The sequence below is a fragment of the Colius striatus genome, chromosome 5, assembly GCF_028858725.1.
Source record: "Colius striatus isolate bColStr4 chromosome 5, bColStr4.1.hap1, whole genome shotgun sequence".
NCBI lineage: Eukaryota > Metazoa > Chordata > Aves > Coliiformes > Coliidae > Colius > Colius striatus.
Window position 1 is genome coordinate 8,345,783 of NC_084763.1, and position 22,310 is coordinate 8,368,092.

At 41.1% G+C, this 22,310-nt stretch overlaps 1 protein-coding gene across 5 annotated transcripts in view; it reads left to right on the top strand.

Annotated features, from left to right (window-relative positions):
- The window catches only part of ELMO1 (engulfment and cell motility 1), a 309,377-nt gene that overhangs the window by 186,334 nt on the left and 100,733 nt on the right, over positions 1-22,310 (top strand). For all 5 annotated transcript variants that reach the window (XM_061996717.1, XM_061996716.1, XM_061996714.1 and 2 more), the window contains one exon: positions 12,881-13,017. In XM_061996717.1, the coding sequence (XP_061852701.1) occupies positions 12,881-13,017 (137 nt within the window). The remainder of the gene's footprint in view (positions 1-12,880; positions 13,018-22,310) is intronic.

The following is a 22,310-nucleotide window of genomic DNA, read 5'->3' on the forward strand; positions in this document are numbered from 1 at the left end:
GGCTTGTGTCATGTTTTCGATACTTTAGTACCTGTGCTAGAAATTCTTTGCCGATTGTGTTTCAGGATTGCATTTCTTGGGGCTTTTGTCAGTCATGACTCAAGGTGTATTTTTCTCTGCTGTTGATTACTGGTGAGTCTCAGATTAGAGCAGAAATCCTTTTTATTACTTTAAATCTTTCACACTATTCGGTGTCATACCAGTCTGATTTCTTCAGGTCTCAAAAATCCTTCCTTTATGGCACTCTGATCTCTCTTGGGATACCATCAGCAGTCTCACCAGCTTTGGGCTCCAGTATATTTTGTGGAGGTACTCCGAGATTTTGTACCAACAACTGTCAATGAAAATCCAATGTCCAAGACTGATGTCTGAGAAATTCCAGTAATGCTACTCTTAACTTGATAGCTTCCCTTTCCTCTTTGTCATTTCCATATGTGGCCAGCATCTCATACACCTCACTGATTCTTGTATCAAATCCCATTTTCTCCAGATGAATTACTGATTTTCTGTTGGGCACACAATGTTATATTGAAGTACTTAAGTCAGATGCAGGTGAATTAATCTGTTGGCTGTGCATATAAAGTCCACCACATTTCACCCATGAGAAGCAGTAGTTATTCTGTCAAAGAAGATTAGGTGAATCAAACTTGATCTCCTTTCGGTAAGCCTGTGCAATATTTATTCACCTGTTCACCTCAGTATGTTTTTACTTACTTTCCTTCAAAATTAGTTTTGAAGCTTTGCCAGCTATTGAGAGCAGCCCTGACAATAACCAATTTCATCTTTCCCTCTTCCCTTTTTTTAAGGATAAGGCTTGTGTTTGCTTTTGTATTCTTTTCACATGACAAATTCATTAAAAATCTTCCTTGCTCTTAAGGCTTTGTGTAGGACAGAGGGGAAGGACTTCATCAGATGGAGAAAAAAGTGCTCTTTATGGTGAAGGGAAGGGGCATGAAGGAGGTGTTTAATATAAACCAGATTCTCTTGCAAATTTTAAAACTGTAAGGCTGGCACACAGTAGAGGTGTCTTCACATGGGTAGCTGTGAAAACTTAAGCTTCATTCAGATTTAAAGCCTCTATGAAAGCACAAAGGAACGTTGGCTGTTTACGTGTTTAAATACCAAAACCATTGACTGGGGACCAAACTGTCAGCATGCCAAGAGTGAGGTCCATTGCTGCCCCATCTCTGGGTGCAAGGGGTTGCCAGGCCAGGTGCCATGGCAGAGGTACAGTGCAGAGAACTTCTGGAGAGAGTCCAGCACAGGGCTAACAAGGTGATCAGGGGAAAGGAGCATCTTCCTTATGAGGAAAGACTGCGGGATCTAGGGCTGTTTAGTCTGGAGGAGACTGAAGAAGGGATCTTATTAGTATTTGCAAATCTGGAACAAGCTGCCTAGTCAGGATATGGAGTCTCCTTCTGTGGAGGTCCTCAAAACCCTCCTGGACATGTTCCCGTGTGACCTGATCTAGGTGAACCTGCTTTAACAGGGAAGTTGCACTTAGATGATCTCTAAAAGTCTCTTCCTACCCCTACCATTCTATCATTGTCAGGATAGAATTGAAAAATGCTTTCTGAGAGTGTGATGGTATTTTTTTCACATGAATGTATATTGTTTCTCTTGTGTTGTGAATCAGTTTAACAAAAACAAGGCTAGTGCACTTGGCTCTTTGCAGTGTCTCTCGAGACACGACTGGGATAATGCTTTGTAAAAAAACAGCCAAACAATAATCCTAAATTTTGCAAGCTAATTTTAACCTAAAATGCAGAAGCAAAGATAGGCCTTGTCTGAGATAATTTCAAATGGGGAAAAAAATGAAGTGTCAAAAATTCCCTCCTATTACCCCCATTGCAAAACACGTTATCTTAGCTGCTTTTTCAAATACAACTCCAACAGAGACATTTCAGCAGAAGGTTTTTGCTTGCTGTTTTTCTTTGTTGGTTCTGAGAAATCATTATTTTCATCTTTGTACGTCGGTATTCTGTGATCTTCATGCATGCAGACACATTTCTAGAGTGAGTGATAATACACTGGGGAAAATAAGACCCTGAAGGAAAAATTAAGACAATTACTCATGGTTAGGGTGGAAGAAGGTGATAGAAAAGATAGAACTGTTTTCAGAAAGCTCAAGGCATGATGTGAAAATTACTTTATTCAATACTTGTAGTCAACAAGGACAAAACAAACAATGGATTTACAATACAAAAGAGGAAATATATATCCAAGAACAATGACAACAACAAAGCTAGAGACTAGATAAGTAATGGAACAAGCTACAAGGGAATACTGTGCAGTTATTAACACTGGAGACATGACAGCTTAGACCAAATTTCCTCCTTATTGTCCTGATTCTGGTAGTTTACAAAGATGTGACCCTCAACAAGTCTTAATGTGTTTTCTGGGCCTCTTTCCCAGTCTCTCACACGTTCATTTGTACTCAAGGATTTTTTACACTAAGCATCATGAGGAGAGAACCTGCACTACTTCACTTAACCCTGAACTGGGTGATTGTCTAAGCTTCTCGTGAACTAAAGGGTTTGGGGGTTATAATGAATTCTATCAGTTAATACACAATGCAGATGTCCTAGGATATAGAGCAATAATTCACTTTAAAATGCTTTCCCTCTCTAACATACATTTAAGCAAGAGACCTGTTTCCCAGACTAAAATACAATGGTTTTTTTTTTTTTTTACAGTGCTATGACTGAAATGCTGGTTTAATGTTTCAGCCTATAAAGAAAAGCAATAACATGAAGCAGGGCAATATTACAGCCTGATTAAACATTTCTAAAGCATCATTTTTGATGACAGTAGCTTTGCCTATCAAAAACTACTCTCCAGAAGCTGTAATATCAAACAGCTCAGCGTATGAAGTGAACAACTCCAGCGGAGTGGCTGATGAGCTGAATTTGCTGCTTGGAAATGTGTTGTTTAAGTAGCTTCTCTTGTTAAGCCTGTGGTCTAATTAACTTGATTTTCTGCTTGCCTTTCAAGAGGTTAAGTTTGACATCTGAAGAATTAATGTTAACTAATGTCCTTCTAGTGATTGATTAACGTTCACGAAGCCATTTGAAGATGCTTGGCACTTAGGCAGAGCATTCTGGTAATGATCTCAGATAAATACACTAACAAGCCCTGAGGTTCAATGTTTCCTGAGCAGCTTGCACCCTACCACATCACTGTTTTCCCTTTTTTCTTGTGAGTAGCAATTACTCAGTTTGGTTTATGTTAAAAGAGTATGCTTCAGCAGTTTTATTTTTGTTCTGCCAGTCTGACTTTGGGACTCTAGCCCAGATAGTTAAAAGCATAATTTACAGATTAAGACAATTTGGAAGGGGAGAAAACAATTTAGACTGTCGTGGTTAGACAGCAAAGTTTCACAGTGAGTTAATGACCTTCACCTTAGCAAGTCCAGCTGAGATCCAATAGCGATCAAGTTCAGGAGGAGAGGGCAGATTTGCATTTCCCTGCACATCATTAGGATGTCACTGCCCACGGCACAGACCAAGAAGGGAATTGTAGGTGGGCTGTAGACGTGTTAGGGTGTTCCCATCCTGGGGTATATTGCACAGGATTTTGTGTCTGCACACTTGTGTCCAGTGGCCAGTTTCTTCCTTCTCACATTTCACTTTCACAAAGAAGGGAGGAAAAAAAATGTTATCTGGAAATTTGGTGCATATACACATAAATAAGCATCTTTTAGAGGAGATACACAGTTTGTTGGGATGCAGAAGGGAAGGAGCTGTTATTGCTAAGGTGAGTTGTCCTAAATGGAGCTGTAGTAGTGGCAGTACTGCCCATATTTTCAGTGAAGTCAAGGAGAGATGGTAGGTGTGTATCTCCTGGTTCTTGAGAAAGCAGTGCAGTTTCAGCACAGTTCAGAATCACATGTGACAGGAAAGATGAGCTGACATTGTTCTAAGGTGTCTGATGCAGTGAATTCTCTCACCTTAATCACAGGCAATCATTTTTTATATTGCTATTGATGTCCTCTTTCCCAATGTCTCAGTCTGTTACCTTCTCAGGCGTTCTGAGTATATCCAGGATTGATTTGAAACAGACGGTTGAATTTAGAGAGCTTTTGTTCCGTCGCCTTTGCTGTGATTGCAGAGGAGCTAGTGTAAGTTTAGCTGTGTCATTCACTTTCTACATAACTGGCAGTTTGTCCTTCCAGCTTTTGCACTTTGAGAGCTAGCCTGACTGATTAGGCAGAGGTATCAGGCAGCCAGCCCATGGGGGACATTGAAAGTAGCCAGAGGCCTGTCACAAAAGGCATTTAACGTACAGATGCCTCTAACTGTGAGTACAGAGGTTTTGTGGCTGGTCTGTTCCAGGTCTGTGTGGGTAATTCAGTTGTAACTGGAGTTTTTTTCTAGTAGGAGAATGGCCTGGTACTAGGAAAAAGATACTTTTCCTTTCTGGCTTGACTGCTGGTTTGTCAGCTTCCCCATCTGCTCAGTTGTTTTTCTTCTGTGCACTTCTCCTGCTATTGTTCACTTGTAACATCAAATATCCCCCCCAAAAAAGTGGGATTTTTCCACTAATTGTCTTGCACAACATCCACATAATTTTTTTTACTATAATTTTATAGATTGAGTTTTAATAAGGAGATCTGTATGAGGGAAGGGGGAATGAGAGCAAGATGGGACCTAAAAAACCCTGTAGACTTCCCAAGTTACTATTGTAGTGTTTTTCCTGCAGGTTTTCACAGGCTTGCTTAAGTTTTGCTTACAGATGGAGCCCTAGCCAGCCTATTTAAAGCAGAATTAATTTTCAGTGACAACTCCTCTCTTGTGAATTGCAACAGCATGGCCTGTATTTCAAATGGTAACCCGAGTATATTCTTGATGCAGTGTCTCACAGAAGGTCTTTGGAGAGGCACGAGCTGTAACCTGTAAGGCAATCTATGGAACTTCCTAATAAAGAAAATAGGTAATTAGGGGTAGGAGTGTGCTCTTTAGCAAGAATCCCTTTAGGAGGAGAAGCAATAAGCTGGTGCTCTCTCGAGCAGTCAGCAATCCTGCGGTGAAAGGCAGTTTCTCAGTGTACAGCTTGTGGGAGGGGACATCAAGGAGATGTGAAAAGCAAAGACAGAACGAGTGCCCACTTGTTCTGCACCCAGAAAACTTAACTTCAGCCCTCAGTGTTCTAGATCTGTGGTGCTGCAACAGTGAATAGAAAATCTGCCAGAGGCTGGCATTTAGCAATAAACTGTGCCAATGGGTGTCGTGGGGCTAAAAAGAGTGGTTATGCAGTGCAAGTGACTGCCTTTATGCTGCTCTTTCTAAATGCTGAGAATATCTACCTCCCCCATTGCTACTGTCATGCTTCCTGATTTGTCTGGAGATACGGGTGAGGCTAGTTTCTCTTGAGGGCTTGGGAGAGAAGAGATGTAACAGGGAAGGGACTAGGGTATCAACATGTAACAGATGTGATAAGGTGTTTCCTGTGATGGATCCGAGCTTAGCTGGCTTTCTGTCAGTGCCTTAGTCTGTGTCAGTCGGACTTCAAGTAGACAGACAGTCTGTGGGCTTAGAAGTTGTCAGAAATGCTTTATTTTTATATAGATATCTCATTTTTTTTTAAGCTTTTCATGTAGCCATCATTGCCTTGTCTGCTTTGGAAGGTATCAGGAGCCTGACAAAGCAGCAGCATTCTCTTTTGTAAGGAGGTTTTGTGTGCTTGTTAAAAAAGCTGCTGTAGATTCTGCTTTATGTGTCATTCCTTTTTTATTGTATATGTTTACTACAAGTGACCATAAGGACTTCATAGTCCCTAAGCAGATTTATCACCTTAACCAATTAACATTCTGATGATCTTAAAGGTCTTTTCCTACCTAAATCAGCCTCTGATTCTATATTGTTATTCAAGGGTACTGTCAATGTGCCAGAGCATAGCTGCAGGTCTGTGCTTGCAGATCTAAGTCTTTTTCCCTTTTCCACAAAAGACATCCATCCCTTTTTGCTATGACAAATACAAACCCTTGGTTTTTCATACCATTTCCACTCTGTAGGAGTTTTCTCCTAGAAGCACATGACCGAGTGAAATGCTCCCTCACCTCTGAAAATTCATATACAATTAAACACTCGCATTTATCCATCAGATGTTTTAGAACTGCATTTTCTTATGGTTATTGATCACTGCTTTTTAAAATAACCTGGGAGTAATGAAGGAGTGAAGAGGGAAGCAGGTTACTCCCCGTTTGGCCCAGCAGTGTGCTGTGACATGTTGTGGAGGCAGTTCAGAGTTACTCATATCTGACACTTGTTTTATCATAAATAAAAACAGGCTGCTTTTGGAAAAGATGGGGAACCCTTATTGGCATGATACTGGCTCTGTGTAATCTTTTTCGTTTCCTTGTTGCCTTTTTGTACCTCTCCTCTTTCTACATTTTGGCTTTCTGTTTGCATTTCCAAAACTCAATCCTCAGGTCCATTCCAAGTATGAGAGGTAAAGTCAAGTGTCTATGTTTACTGAGTTGCAAAAGGTATTGGCTTTATACAGTGATACTGCTTATGTGGACTCTACTGGCCTCACTAGTTTCTTTCCTTTCACCATCAGCTCTGGATGTGGCAGGATGAGTCTGCCTAGATGTTGTTGCTCTTCAGCCACTCTTTATGGACGTAGCATAGATGCCACCTCTGAACTGCTGCATCTGTTAGTCATGAGTGTGAGGCTTTATGGACTTGTGCTGCAATAGTCAGGGTTGTCCTTTCAACACTTTCATGTGGGACAATGAGAGAGGTAGATTTTTAAAGAATGGCTCCTTCATTTAATGATATCTTGGAGAAGGGAGATGCTTTTGACACAGCAGCAGTCACCTTCAAAGCAAATCTGGATAAGTTAGTGAAGAGCTTGGGGCTGTGTGTGCTGTAAACATCCCAGTCCTGTCTGTCTCTTCAGACTTGAGGCTTCCTGGAATCCTTGTTTTTCATTGCACAGTGAAATTTGTTCTCAGTCCTGAAAAGGGAAGCCTTACAGACTGTAGGAAGCCTTTTATATGTACTTTTCTTCCAGCTTCCCTAACGAGAAACCCCATTGGTTCAGAGAAATGCTGTTGCCTTATGCCTTTATGAAGAGTTTGAGGTGATAGTTTTGCTGCATGTTTGGCAATTTCATGTTGTTTCTAGTCCAACTAAATATGTGACCAGGTAAGGTAAGTTGTTGGTCTCTTGCAGCCATGTGTTGCTGGGTAATTTTGGTGCTCTGGAAATGCTACATACCATGTTAAGGTGGGGAGGAGGGGGCATTTTTGCCCTATTCTATGTGATCAGCTCATTGCTTTCCTGAGTAGGTGTTGTGTATGCTGCTTTGGTAATGAAATTTTGGATTTGGATCCACTCCCAATAGCCTTGTCTGGGATGACATTTTCTGACACACACATGTGCCCCCATCCTTGGGGAATCCAGTGGCACATCCTGCTTCCTTATACCCTTTTTGTTTCAAAGCAGGCAAAACAAAACCCTCACATAATTCACCATAACAAATGCAGCTTAGCTTTTTGCATTATTTGACTGTGTCTTGAAGTTTAGTTGCTTGTGTCATATTCCCTCAAAGAAAAAAGGATGAGTGGCTTTTGTTCTAATACCAGGTGAGCCTTCTAAACAGCACTGTTCCTTAGGAAAGAAAACCACAGCATTGGCAGCAATATTACTGCTTCATTACTGCACTGCCATTGCTAGTCACCTTCCTTGCCTTAAATTACACTTTTTTCCTGTCACGTGCCAGAAAAGTAGCCAAAGGTTTTCTCTCAAATTATTGCCAGCAGACTACAGGGATCAGTGGTGCAGATAACTTGGCAATCACTGTATTTCTGCAGTATTAGGTGTGTTTTTTCTGATGTGCTTTGTGTTACTGAGAGAGTTTTTGATTGTGTATAAAAAAAATGATCATGGCTGTAGTTATTTTTACTGTATTCATCTTCCACAAGAAGCAGAAATTACAGTGCTGCTTCTCCTGAGAGCTAGTGAGAGTTAGTTGCTCTTTGGTTGTCTTCTGTTATTGGCGAAGAATAATCCCAGAGGAGGCTGTGCCAAGTGGAGATGATATTTCCAAGGTCCATATTGCACCCTTCATTTGTGGATCTTGCTGCACTTCAGAAAGTGCAAGGGATCTTTCCACCCACCTCCTCTCTGATCAAATATTATCATCTCCATTCTGTGAAACTGGGGAAAACAGCAGAGGGGATAAATGACTCACCCAGAATTAAGCAGCAGCTCAGTAACAGAAAACACACTTCTCTCTGAAGATTGGATCACAGGGGACTCCAGGTACCTTTCAGACTGGGGGGATGTTTTCAAACCCCTATCTGTCCCTTGCTGGGACATTGCGAACCAGTTTCTCAAGGCTCTGCATCACTGCTTCCCTCCTCTCAAAATTGTGCTGATGCAGTTTCAGGATGATTTTCTCAATGAGTTTCAGGGTGCACAGGATCTGTTAATACCATCCCCAGCAGAGAGGCTTACTCCTCACCACAGGTGTCTGTCTATCTGTTCCTGAGCGACAGCATCAGTGCCAGGTGACCGTATTTGTATGACTGGCTGAATAATATGATTGATTTAAGCTGTCTGCCTGCTTTGGAAACATTTGAGAATGCACAGCAACGCTATCACTTTTGTTTATTATCTGCTTAATCAAATCTATTCTAGTTGTATTTTGTAGACCAATTTGACATGGCTGACATCCATGAAGGAGGTGACGCATTTGTGATTAGCAAATTGTCTTTCACATGCATTCCCAATGCAAAGGGTCCAAGCTTCAAATTTGCAGAAAAATGACTGTGTAAGTCACCTCAATTTATCCCCCTATAGTGTCGTGAATGGAGTTTGAAAATAACTTGTTGGACAGTTGCTAATTTCAAGCTTTTATATTCATGGTAGATACGACTATTATTTTGCTTTCACACCAGGACAAACTTTTCCATTTCAAGAAGTTCATAAGGGAGAGATCAGAAGGACAATGTGCCATTTTAAAGACATGATGGGGGATGAGGGTCTAGTATTAAGAGAGCAGCTTAGCAGAAAGAAAGCAAAGGTTTCTCAAGATCAAGGGCAGTACCTTGCCTAGCAAAGTTATTACTGTGTCTGATGTTGTAGCTTTGGGGGGACAGAAAGCTAATCTGTGTTACTTCAAGTATTGCACAGAATAAATTCTAAGATTAAAAAAATCTGATTTTTTCCCCCTCTTTTTACAAATGGAAACTAGTTACAGGTTTCTACACATAACCTACTTTTTAAGGTGGAGGAAAGACGTAATCAGCATTCCCAGCTATCAAACAGCTTCATTGGAACTAGTGGCCTTTTGGTCATATGTGTTTGGACAGCAAGGTGACACACCAGCCAGTCCAGTGTGTGGTCTGGTGCATTTGTCCTTTCTTGGAGTCTGTCTTGTATGCAAAAATCCCTACTGTGGTATTCAGTTCACCACAGCAACTTTGAAATTTAAATCTCTGATGTACTTCAAGTCATTTATTGAAATGCCATCATGTGATTTATGCCCTTCCAAGACAGGCTTATGCAAATATGCAAATACCTAACTGTTCTTGACACAGCTAAAAGAAATTCAGCCCCAATAATTTTGTCCCTTATGGGAAAAGGCCTTTAGAGATGGGATAAATAAAATAAAATGTAACTCTTTTCTTCTTTCTCAATTTGATCCCTTTTTTTCCCTGTTGTTTTCTACTAATCCACAGAGGAACAGCATAATATATAAAATCTGTTTACCATTCAGTCTGGGATGCTTGAATGTCTCTGTTGTAATTGAGGAAATGAGCTGACAGACAAGATTGTGTTGTGTAGACACTAAAAATATACACCAAAGGAACCACATAAACTTCCAGGTAGAAATTAGCTCTTTTTTTTTTGCCAGTGCAATTTATGATGAGAAATGAACTAAGCTTCTTCCTCAAAGTCACAGCTATAGATCAGCCAGAAGCTTGAAGGACTATTTGAATCCTGAGAGGTGCCACATTGATCTACAGCTCCGAGCATTGTGCCAAGAAAGGAAAATCAACAAGATCTTCACCTGATTTATGTAGGGCAGACATCTGTGACTTGCCTTTCAAAGGTGATCTCACAGAGGCGTAATTAAATCTTGATGATGTTATTAAATAATCATGATGATTTGTGTCCCTGTGTTGCAGCCCTGTATGTGTTTTTGTGTGGGTATAAATGTGGTTAGTCCCTGCTCGTGAAAATGAAGGTTAGGGAGTGCTGGGCTTAAATTAAGGGCAGGAATTTTGCTTGCAGCTCATATGTAGAAAGTCTCCAAATTATTTCAATGCTGGACCTCTGTTTCCATTCAGGACTAATGAAATTGCAGGCTAGTGCCAAAATAAATCCAAGAAGTTTTTCATTAGTAAAACTGAGCAGCCTCTAAATCTGCCCATTCCATGGAGACAAGCAGGGCTCTGATATTGGAGATGCTGACTTGGGGCTGGAGAGAGTGGGGTAAGACCACAGGTTGTGACTTAGTTTTACCCTGGTCTGGATAGCAATAGTAACGTAGTATTGCCTTTTCCTTCATCCTCATCTTACCTGCCAAAAGGAGAAGTATTAGCACATGGGTTGTCTTTCATGAGTTGCTTTGGTTTTGATAGACTTTTTGAGACATACAAAGAGCTACCTTTGAAGCTGAGCGTGGGTTGGGTTTTTTTTACTCTCTGGGCTGGTGGGTATTTTGAGGAAGCTGTTTGTCATTTGGGTATGACTTTTTCTTAGGATTTGTTTTGCTTTAAGATGCTGATCTCGCATTCAAAGAGGCCTAACTTTCTCCATTTATATCAATAACAGTGATTTCTTTTTTGACTCTTTCATTTTCAAGCTGAAAAGATATGAAACATAGTATGTTGCCCACTTTAAAAAAAGGCAGGGAGGAGATGGTACATGATTCTGCATGCAGAACAGTCAACATAGTAGCTATGGTTTGGGGCTGATTATCATCAGGAGCATGAGTTTGAATCGATGACCAAGTTTCCAAGAATCCCTGGCCTTTCCATTAATTTTGATTTATTGATTTTTATGAGCAGAAGCAGTGCTAAGCTCAGGCTCTGAGGAGGATCAGAAAGGCCAGTGCATGTCGAGGGTTATTGCCTTGTTTCATGCTATGATTTATACAGCGAAGGTACTGGCTGCATTCTTCTGCTTGGTGTTATTTTATTTCTTCTCATCATTATAGTATTTCATGACTTAAAGACAAGTGCCCTCTGAGAATCTGTTCTGTTCTGTCTCTGACATTATTACAGGCTGAAGGTCTGATTATTGGAAGTGCTGAGCCCTTGCAGCTCCAGTGGAATGAATGGAAGCTGAAGGTGCTCTGAGAATCATGCCTGGGGCATTTTATTCTTTTAAAGGGATTGAGTCATGCCTCATAAATATAGGTCTCTGCTTTGACTAATGCTCCCTTGACTGCACATCCTTTGAAGTAAATGGAGTTTACTTAATTAGAATGAAACCTGTGCTCTGGAATTAACATTCATATTTGCTATTTAGCTGAGGAATTGATTAGATCTTCGTAAATCTGATGTTAAAATTAAGCTTCACATTTACAATTAAGCTTCAGAGTATTGCTTTATAATCAGAACACTGCATGTGGGGAGAGATCAGAAACCTTTTTGCTTTGAGGGTTCAGGTGGCTCTAAGCACAGCTCGTGTGCCAGTGGCAGAGCTACTGGTGCAGGAGAGGTACATAAACATGCTGAAAGGGTGGGTTTGTGTCTGGAAGAGGTACCAGGACCAAGTGTGTGCAGCTGATGCAGGGACTCAGCTTGCCTGAGCCATTCACATTCTCTTGCATTTTAATTTCTTCAGTTCTACTGAGAGAAAGCAGAGGTCAGACAGTGATGAAGCCTCAAGAAAAGGGTACCAGTGCTTGATAATTCTCCTCTTCTTGCAGAAAAGGAAGTTTGCCTGAGCAGTGTCTGTTTTTTTAGGAATATATATATGCAACCTATTGAGGTGACCCAGCAGGTCATGGTAGGGTTTAAGCATCCTTTTCAGTCCCTGGCTAAAGCCCCTTCTGTCCTAGATTGCTCGTATGTGTCCAGAGGTCAGCACCACTTTAGCCCTTAGTTTTTGAAAATCCATTCTTCACTCAAGGAGATGTAGAGCAGTCTTGCCAAATGGTGCTTTTCCTTTTTTGGAGGATCATCATTATAGTATTCTTCTATTTTTTTCCTTCTTTAAAGCCAGTATTTGATGTTAAAAAAAAAAAAACACACCCAAGTTTGTAGCTGGGTGGTTTTTTTCCTTCCATCAGAGGTAAGAGATGGATGACAGAAGATCCATTTCTTTTGTTTCCAGTTATTTTCAGTGTAATCAAGTTACATTCTCATCTGCACATCTATCTAGATTTCTCTGGTTACCTCTGTGGTATATCCATGTACAATATGGTAGATCATCTGCTGTGTCAGCAGAGCTTCACATTTCAGTGTGTACACTGATCTAATACTGTTTTGTGACTGATGAGGTTTGGTGTTTGGTTCTCAGCAGGCAATATGGTACATGCTGTTAGCAGTGGGGAAGGCTGTTGCTTTGATGAGGAGACTTGTGCTGCTTCCCTCTGTCTCTCTGTCCTGGCCTGAACAACAAAACTTGGCACAAACAAAACACCCATTGAGAGAAAATTCAGGCAAACAGATAGTTTCTTCCTCTCATTCTTGCTGCTGGTCTCCTGTAGACAGGCTCTGTATGGTATTTTGTTGACTTAAGAACTGCAGACCAAGACTGACTTTTTGGGATAATGTTTTGACATCTTTTGCCACTAAAATGAGGATTTCTCTCAGTTACAGAATTTGTGGTGAATTGTATTATATGTTATATTTTTTTAAGCTTCTGCTTTTCAGCTCTTTTATTCCACCCTCCTTGTTTTTTTTCTATTTTAGCCAGTGAGACCTGCAACGATTTCCATCCCATGTTCTTCACCCATGACAGATCGTTTGAGGAGTTCTTCTGTATCTGCATTCAGCTCTTGAACAAGACGTGGAAGGAAATGAGGGCGACTTCAGAGGACTTTAACAAGGCAAGAAAAAGAGTGGGATGGGAGCAGCTGGGTAGAAGTGGTGGAACAAGGCCATGGGTTCTTCCCTAGAGGAAGGGAAGGATCTGTTCAGATTCTTTGCACATCAGAGTGACAGCATTTACAAAGTGGGGGTAGGGGATGGGGGTTGTAAGGGAAGTCCATAGACCTTTTTCAATCATGTTACATTGCAGACTGTGAAACTAAAAACCTGGCTTGAGGGCAAGTTCTGCCTTTTTATGTTAGCAATATTATGCTGAAGTGCTGCAGCCTCCAAGGTTGTAAATAATGCAAAGAGAGTACTGCAGTGATAATTCTGTGCATCCCTTTCATTTCATGTGAGCACTAAAGTGATAAAATATTCAAGAGTGGACACAATCCTGACAAAGTGCTGTGCAGTTTAGCCAGCTAAAACAAACAAGCAAAAAAACCCCAAAAGCAAACAAAAATCCATCCAAAAAACTCCTTGGTATTGCAACCCTTATTGTTGTAAGACAAAAATCTGGGCATTTCAATCTCTGACCCTCAGTAAAGCTATGGTCTGTCTGTTTTAATGGTGTCTAGATATCCTATTTTAACTGTCTCATTTACCATGAGGCCGAACAGTATTTCTGGCACTTGCCAAACAAAGACAAACTCACGCTTTTGTGGCCAGCAGGCATCCTTCTCTTTGTTGAGATCTTCTTACTGGATCTTGAACCTTTCCCTAAGAGTTGTTGGTTGAGAATGAAAAGTGTGACTGCTGGAGTGTGTCATCATGTGCCATACAAGTGCTTTGAAGTCATCAGACCCAAATGTTATGTGAGAGATAGCAAGAATGATCATGCCTAACTTCTAGTTGAAACTATCTATTATTGAGGAGGTCTCAGTGTTTGTTTTTTGCTACAGAGCGAAGCTGAATCCTTAGGATGCAGTGTGGAATAACCTGTGTTGAGTTCTTCTACATAAGAGAGTTGGCAGTAGTACCAGAACCCTAGCAAAAGAGAGAAGGGATTTCCAAAATGCCTGCTGCTGTAGGCTAGATGACCTAGAGGTTCATTCCTGCACAAATTTTCTGACATACTTCCCTTAGCTAATGTCATAGAATCACAGAATGGTAGGATTGGAAGGGACCTTTAGAGATCATCCAGTCCAACCTCCCTGCAGAAGCAGGTCAACCTAGATAAGGTCCAGGAGCACAGAAGGAGAAATAGCAATATAGTTCACTGAATAGTGTAGAAACCTAAGATCAAGAGCTTAAAAAAGCAACAGCCTTTTGAAGACTACTTCCTAGTATGTGGTTGTTTTAAATAAATGCATTACCAACTGCCTATTACTTCTATTTGAGTGGAGGAAGGATTTGTATACATGATTTCCCACAACTTCAGTTGGAATATTATTAGTAATTCTAGGGGATTCAGGGAACAAATGGTCCTGTTTCTGACAACAGCCCAGATCTTCCTAAAAAGAAAATAAAGACATTCACTTTTCTTTGTTAAGACATTGCAGTGAAGCTTCGTAGAAGATCAGGTAGTTTTTTCTGTCATCTGACTAGTCTGCTGTTTGTGTTTTCTGTATCCTGGGCTTCACCCAGCAGCTCTTTCAGGTTCAGCAAGGTGGGCAGCACGTGTCATTGAAGGCATAGGCAATTCTGAACTCTCTGGGGCAAGTCAAAAACGTTTGCCATCGTGCTACCAGGATTTGTCTGGTGGTGACACTATGGTGCATGAGAGATGAACCCAGGATCTCTGCCTGCAGAAATCACTCTTGATTTATAACAGGGAAGGAATAGTAGACTATTGTGACTCTAATTTCTAACAGTTCTGTAACTATGTTGTGCTTATCTAAATCCTTTCTTTTAGTCATAAGGAGATTTCTGTGCCCTTATCCGCTGCAAATGACACGTGGTGGTGATGTGCATTACTCAGCTGATAAACCTCTGCAGCGAGGCAAACTGGGTTAGTTGTGTGGGCTCGTGAAGCACTTCTGGATTTGTGGGGGATGATAGGTCGTATCTTGGTACCTAAGTTTTATCCAGCTGGTTGGTGGGTGACAGCTGCCAATGGCAATGGCTTTACCAAACTAAACCCCACTGTTTATTATCCTTACCTGGCAAGAAGCTTTGGTGATCACAGCATGTTGGTATTCTTTCTGCATCAATCCTGTATGCTAAAGGTACCTGTTTCTATGTAGCTCTTTTTGAAAACTTGGCTGATGAAGACCCTGTGGACCCAGGGAGCTTTCAGCCCCTATTTTCAGGAGCGTATGGGAAGAAAGCAGATCTCACAAGATGCAGTAGCTTAGTTACTGTGGAAAAAATTCTCTTTTATCCTCTCTTTGTGTTACTGCTTTTCAGTTTCAGTAACTCGATTGTCATGGTAATGTATGAAACACCACTTTGCTATGGTTTATTACCCACCTGGCTGATGGGATCATTCATTTTCTTCCTTCTTCTATGGGATCACTCATCTTTTCCTTCTTCTCTTCCTCCCCTAAAATCTCCAAAACAAAATTGGACACTCTCAGTGTATTGGATGATAAGTCTAGAGACCTAGAGATTCTTCTAAAAAGATAACCCACTTACTTTAACCTTTAGTCATGATTGAAGAAAAGGAGCTTTTTTTTTGGTTTCATTTTAAACTTTTGATTAATCACAATAGCTTGCACATTGAGTGACTGTAGGAGGTCTGTGTGCTCATAGAGAGATTTATTTCTTCCTCTCTCGCACTGGAGAATGATGGGCGCCGAAACAAGTGAGGTGATTGAATACTTCCCCTCAGGTTTCACTACTGGTTCTCAAGGGTTTCTTAAGCATCAGATTAAGATTTCCTTTTGACGACGTAGTGGCATACCACACCATCGTGGTTCTTCAATCCATGATGTGCAGATTTCATGTAAATTTACTCATTTTTAAACCTTAATAAAATAATTCAACCAGCACCTTGTTCGTACTTGGAAGAATTTTAGGTGTTTTAGTGAAACATCTATGATCTCATGCTTTGTCTCTCTGGTTCTCATTTATTAAAACAGACACCTTTTCTCAAGTCTTGAATTAGAAAACCTCCTTGGATCTCTGCAGTGATAGTATGATACTGTCAGACCCAAAACCTTTTTTAGTCTCTCAATATACTGGTAGGTGTCTCAACAGAGTAATTCAGTCAGGCAGCTAAGCTTATATTATGCCTTAATAACATTTTAAGATGTCCATAATTCATGTCTGGTGAGTTTTCTAGAGAAATGAAGATGCAGTCAGATAGACAGACATGCAAGTGGCAACAATTCCGTCTGAAACCTTTTTGTCTTCCTTTGAGCCCGCAGGTGATCAAAGGACATTTTACAAGCTCTGTCCTCCACAGTCATTTATGAGAAGACAGCATGGTTTATGACTTTGAAAATATAATCTTCTCTCCAAGCTTTACATAATTCTACATGTTTTATTGCAGCAGAAGAAAGCACTGTGTATTGATTTTTAGAGTTGATGCTGATTGTAAGAAGGCTGGGCTGAGTTATCTCACACACCAGCATCTAGAAGCCTTACCCACCTGCTGATTTCAAGAGGTGCCCATCAGTCAGTTTTCCCTCACACAGGGACCATCTACCCTCTGCTCAGGGTAACCAGGCCTTGTTGCCACACAGACTACGATGTACTCAAATCAATTGGGGTGGGTTGGTTTGTTTTTAACATGATGGTAGGTTTGAATGCAAGGTAACTGGTCCACTGTAAAATTCTTTCCATGGAGCCAAATGAAAGCATACTGCCAATGGAAAATTTTGTGTTGCTCCCCATAGTTGTCCTTAAACACACCTGTCTTGCCCTAATGAGGATTTACATTGAGATCACTGTCTTGTTTTAGTGGTCTTTTTATAAGATACATGTATTATTTCTCATGAGACAAGAAGACCACAGAGAGGGCACGATATAGAGGACAAGATTATCCTCTTACCTCTCTTTTCCAGAGATTTTGATCTCCTGCTTTTTGTAGGTGTGAAGTTCATGTGCTAATTGGAAGAAGGGTGAGCAAGTGGATTGTTTTAATTGCAGGGCCAGTCATAGCTTGTCTTATTAGACAATATGAACTATATGCTAATTCTTTGCCTAGTGTAGTGCCATCTTAAAAAAAAAAAAGAACAAAAATTACTGCTTCCAATATGGAAGGAAAAGATGAAATTATTTGATTCACCTACCAAGGTTTTGAAGCTGCTTTGTAGAGAATGAGCAGAACGATAGCTGAATTTAGGTCTTTCAGTCGTAACAACACACAGTTTATCATTTCAGTACAGGTAAAGTTGACTAGGAGATACCAAAACTGAAAAACATGTGGAGTGTGATGCTTGGAATCAAAATGTACTGCATTCACTGAAACTACAGGTTTAAGAAATACGAAAGTGGGACACAGTTGGCTAATGATGTTAGAGATGCATTTTTCTCATTACTGAGAACTCTAGTTAATTTAGTTTGCCTGCTGGCCATGTGTTTGAGATCATCCTGGTATAAAACACCAGCTTTTAAATGTTCCTTGAAAAATTATTTTGCAATATGAAAAACATTCTTAAAACCTCCCCAAAAAACCCTCTGTTTTCAGCGTTCTGGCAAAGCTAACCTTCATTTCAAAGTGGCAGATCTAAGTACCCTGAGCAACTGCACTTGTGGTATTTTGTTGTTTCGGTGGCACAGCAAGCACTGCATCCCTGTACAGGAACAGGGTCTGCTCAGCAAGATGATAATATATGTCACTGACAGGTATACACATAACAAACTGTCTTGTGTGGTAATCAGCAGAGTAGACATTGTTCACAGTGGCAGCAGATGCAAACAATAAATGCCCTACGTGAGTCCTGTAATTAAATGCTGGAGCAAACACTGAGGCATTTGATAGCCACGAAAGATGTTTATTGCTCATGCTCAGACCCTGTGAACATTTTTCTTTGCTCTGTGACAAGATAACAGAAAAGGTAACCAAGCATAACATAAAAATGAAAAATACCATTTCCTTGCTTGCTGACAGTTTGGAAGTGCTGTGCCACAGGTTTCTCAGTTCCTCTAGTGCTGTCACGCTTTCAGCAGCTGTAGGATAAATAATTGTGTAAGGCTAGGTTCAAAATATGACTTTAATGTTTAAGGACAGGCTTTTAAGGAGCATGCTTGTGTGAGTAGTGTCTTGTGTGGAAACATATTGTGGTCCAACACCACCATGGGATAATGCGAGTTACTCATAAAGAAGCAAAAGTATAGAGGATCATTCGGAAAGGATCAGGGCAGCAATGTGGCAGAGGAGCTGTCACCACCTTTGCCAGGTCCTCTGCAAATCAGGGAGACTCCAGGAGCAGACTGTGTGCAGATCCTGTCTGAAATGCACTCTCCCCATTTGGTGGCTGCAGTCTCGTAGTCCTAGTGCTAGGGCATGCCATGGCAGCTCCATGCGTGACCTGGAAGCAGCTGAGCTTTGCCCCTCACCTGGAGGAGAAGCAAGTCACCCTGTGTGTTTAAGTGATCCCCTCTAGTGGCACAAGCAATATTCTGCACTTGTCTGCTTGTTGCAGCATCTCCATTTTACAGGAAGGGGGCAAAGACACTCACATCTTAAGTGCCTTGGGGCTGATGTAGCAGCAGGGCCAAAAACACAACCAGGATGCCTGGCTGTTTGCTCCAGCTGCCTCCATCACCTCATCACAGCTCCAGGCTTGCAGGAGCAGCTCCAGCCCCAAAGGTACTGCTTTCCTCTGTGCTTGTGGCCTTTTTTCCTAACCCTCTCACAGGGTTGCTTGGAGAAAGATGGCAAAAGATAGCTTCAGGAGAATGAAAGAACCACTATCTCAAACAAGAGAAAAAATGAATTCAAACAGACTTGAAAGTGAAATCCTTTGGTCAGTCTGTAAATCTTTATGTCCCCTGCTTTTCCTTTCAATGAGAGAGAGGGAAAGGGATGATAAATAGCTCTTCACAGATGCTCTCCAAAGTGTTTATTATCATCTTATGGGTGTTTTTTTCACCAGCCTGAAGCAGGTGAATTTAACTTCTTTTGAGAGCTTTGGAAGACTGTTCTGTTTGCATTTTACCTGTGGGAAACGCTGGGCTACCGGAATGATTGCACCTCTGTTAGCTTTATTGCACCTTCCCTTAGCAATGCTTTGTTTATATCAGTCAGGGATACTGCAAATAAATTACTCTCACATGGAGTGAATTCAGTATTCCCCAAGCTTAGGCAGATTAGCACAAATTAAATTCCACGTTTTCACACCTGAGGCCATTAGCACTTTATTAACTTTTATTGGAAATGGATAATTGCTATAAATACATTGTGCCATTAATTGTGCAATGCGTGAATTTGTATTAAAAAATGAGTAGCAATTAATGCTTTGCAAGTCTGCTGCATAGCTTACACAGAACATATGACTTTAATTGAAGAAAAAAACCCATCCTCCAAATACAGTGGAAATCTCCTAGAAGAGCTTGGGTGCAGGAAGGCTGTCAGGTCTTACTCCATTAGCAACCATTTTCTTAAGGAGAGTCTGTTTTAAGGACTGCAGTTTAATGTGATGTGGGGAGAGCCTGGTTAAGACCTTTCCCTAGCATTTGGTCTGTGTTCCCTCATGACTTTTTTGTGGCCTGGGTACTGCACTTGCATTCCTTGGTTGGCTGCTCATTTGAGGATGGCTCTGGTTAGTCTTCTCCATCTCTGTGCAGTTATCTACACCTGTCAGATACCCAAATGCATCCCAGTATGTTTGTCAAAGCCAGTTTATTACTTGTCTGCTGCTTCTGGCTGCAGAAACCTTAGAAGGGGTTGTTAAGACGCTGAAGATGCACTCTTCCACTTTCTGAGGCATCAGTGTAAAAATCAGATCTAGATGTAAATATTCATACCCCAAAGATTGTGACTGTCAAGCTCAAAGGAACTGAGCGAGAGTATTGAATTTTTAGATCTAGTTGGTTGCTTCATTTAGAAAATGTTTCAGTCTTAACTGGCATTGTCAGGGATGCAGACAGGTTTTTAAAAAACAATTGTGAGATATACATACTTAGATTGGATAATGAAGCAGAAGGGCCCTTTCTCTGCACTTTGTAGCTTATGAACTGTTTTCTGGTTCAAAGATTTTTTTTCCATTAAAAGTACTATCTTTACTGTTTTCTGTCTTTGCCAGAAGACTTCAAGAAAAGTCTTTAGTAGCAGGGTCACATCTCGTTGTTATCCTGGCTGAGTTCTCCTTCTCTGGTGATCACATATGCAATGATTTCATGGAGAGCATAGACTTAGAGAGAAGCATTTTTAAAGCTGAAGTTCTACTCATTTATATGACAGATGGGTACTCTAAGAGAGAAGTGTATTCTTCAAGCAAAAAGCAAGGAAAGGAAGGGACATCTCAACAGAAGATCTGTTATTAAAGAAGACAAAAGGAAAAGAGTATTTCTAATACAATCTATTCCTTGATCAGAAACTTGTCGTATCCTTTCCCCAGTGATGAAAGTTGCTGTTGATTTCAACAGTGAAATCCTTTATTTGTGAAAAACCTAGCTCTCATTGGCAGAGTAGACTTTATCCCCCAGCTTTCTAATGAAGTCTGTGTGTGACTGTGGAACGCATACAGGTCTGCTTAACACCCTGGAGATGGCAATTTCACAAACTGTTGGTACTTCATCTTTTTCAAAGCACTCTTCATTTTCATCTCTGTGGGTGCTGATCAAACCAATAAACATTTCAGCCTTCAGAAAGATGATTGAGTGGAAAGCCTTGATAACCTACACTCAGTGTTTCTCCTCTGGTTATCTGTGCTAACCACTCTTTTTGTACTCTGTAGAAACCTTTTGCGCTGGGAAAGAATTCCTCTCTTGTATCTAGAGTGTGTTAGTCACTCAGGGAAATGGTATAACCTAACTGGAACTGTCACCAAAACAGCATATATTGTGATGCTGCCCCTGTCATGCCTGTCTTTAAAGTGTGGATAATAATCAGGTCGCAGGAACCATTCTCATCTTTGTGTATTTATTTCTTCTTTCTAGGATATGTTTTTTGTAGTACAGTTAAATCAGAGGAGCGTGGCATATGGCTTTTTCCTGCATGAATTGCTGCTGATGTGAATGTCACTGGGCATATAATACCAAATTTTCATTTTGTGAATCACAATGCATAGAATTCAGCCCAAGAGCTCCCCAGACTATAGACCTTATTATAGGCAAATAAAAAAGGGAGAAAGAGAACAGGGTTGGGTGGGGGGGGAGGTGATGTCTCAGAGGTTTTGTTTCGGTTGAAATGAGGTTATCTTGATGAATGATGCAGCTGACAAGGAGATTTTTATAGCCTCTCTTAGAGTAGCAGGAGAGGTCGTAGGATTGTTTGTTCGCTTTAAGTAATTATAATCTAAATAGCAGCGTGGTTGAAAAGAGCAGCAGAAATCTTCCCTACGTGTCTGGTAAGCAAAGCCAGGGCGCTTTGTTGGTTTTCTCTCATCTGTCCTTATACAAGTGTCTTTCATTGTTTGCAATTTACATCTCCCGTATTGTCTTGATTGAATACGTCAGTCACCATTAACCAGGCGTTTGCCAGTCGGTCGCTGCTGCCGCCTGTCTCTATTTTTAGCACGTGAGGTAACTGGCCAGCATCTGACAAAATGATCCTGCTACCCGATGTACCAGTGTAAATTGAGACTGACTGTGACAGAGCCATGTGGGAGGGGAGGGCTGCTGGGATCCAGAGGGAGAGGGGAGAGATGGTGTGTGAGTGCCTGTGGGCTCTCCTCTCCCTCTCTTCTCTTCCCACGGCTGCACCGTGCGCACAGGGCCCATGGAGGTGCCTGCCCCTGCTGCTTTCCATAGGTTACCCTGGGCACCCATAGCAGAGTTAGTCCTTCATGGGCTCCACAAAGCTTTCCTAAGTGGTTACAGGTTGAACTGGACCTTGGCATGCTAATGTGAACTGCCCTGAAGTTCCCAGAGACTGGTGAAATAGGAAGATGGGGTGTGAGTGATTTAGCTTGCGCTTTCTGAAGGAAGTGTTAGGTTTTGCCCCACAGAATATCTGGACTTGAGACTACAGCAGGGGCAGTCATCACTTAGGAATGGTGATGAAGGTGCGATGTGGACTTGAGTTCTGTCACTTTTCAGTTGAGAGCAGAATAGCTTACTGGAGGATGGAAAGTGTTGTGTGTGCCTCTGAAGGTGGCAAGGCCCTTTTTTCTTTGCCTTTTCACTTCTACACTGTCAATTCGAATAGAGAGGAAATGTGGTGGATTTCTTGTTGACCAAATCATAAAATCATGGAGTGGTAGGAGTTGGAAGGGACTTTCAGAGATGATCAATGATAATTTATTGATAGGCTCAC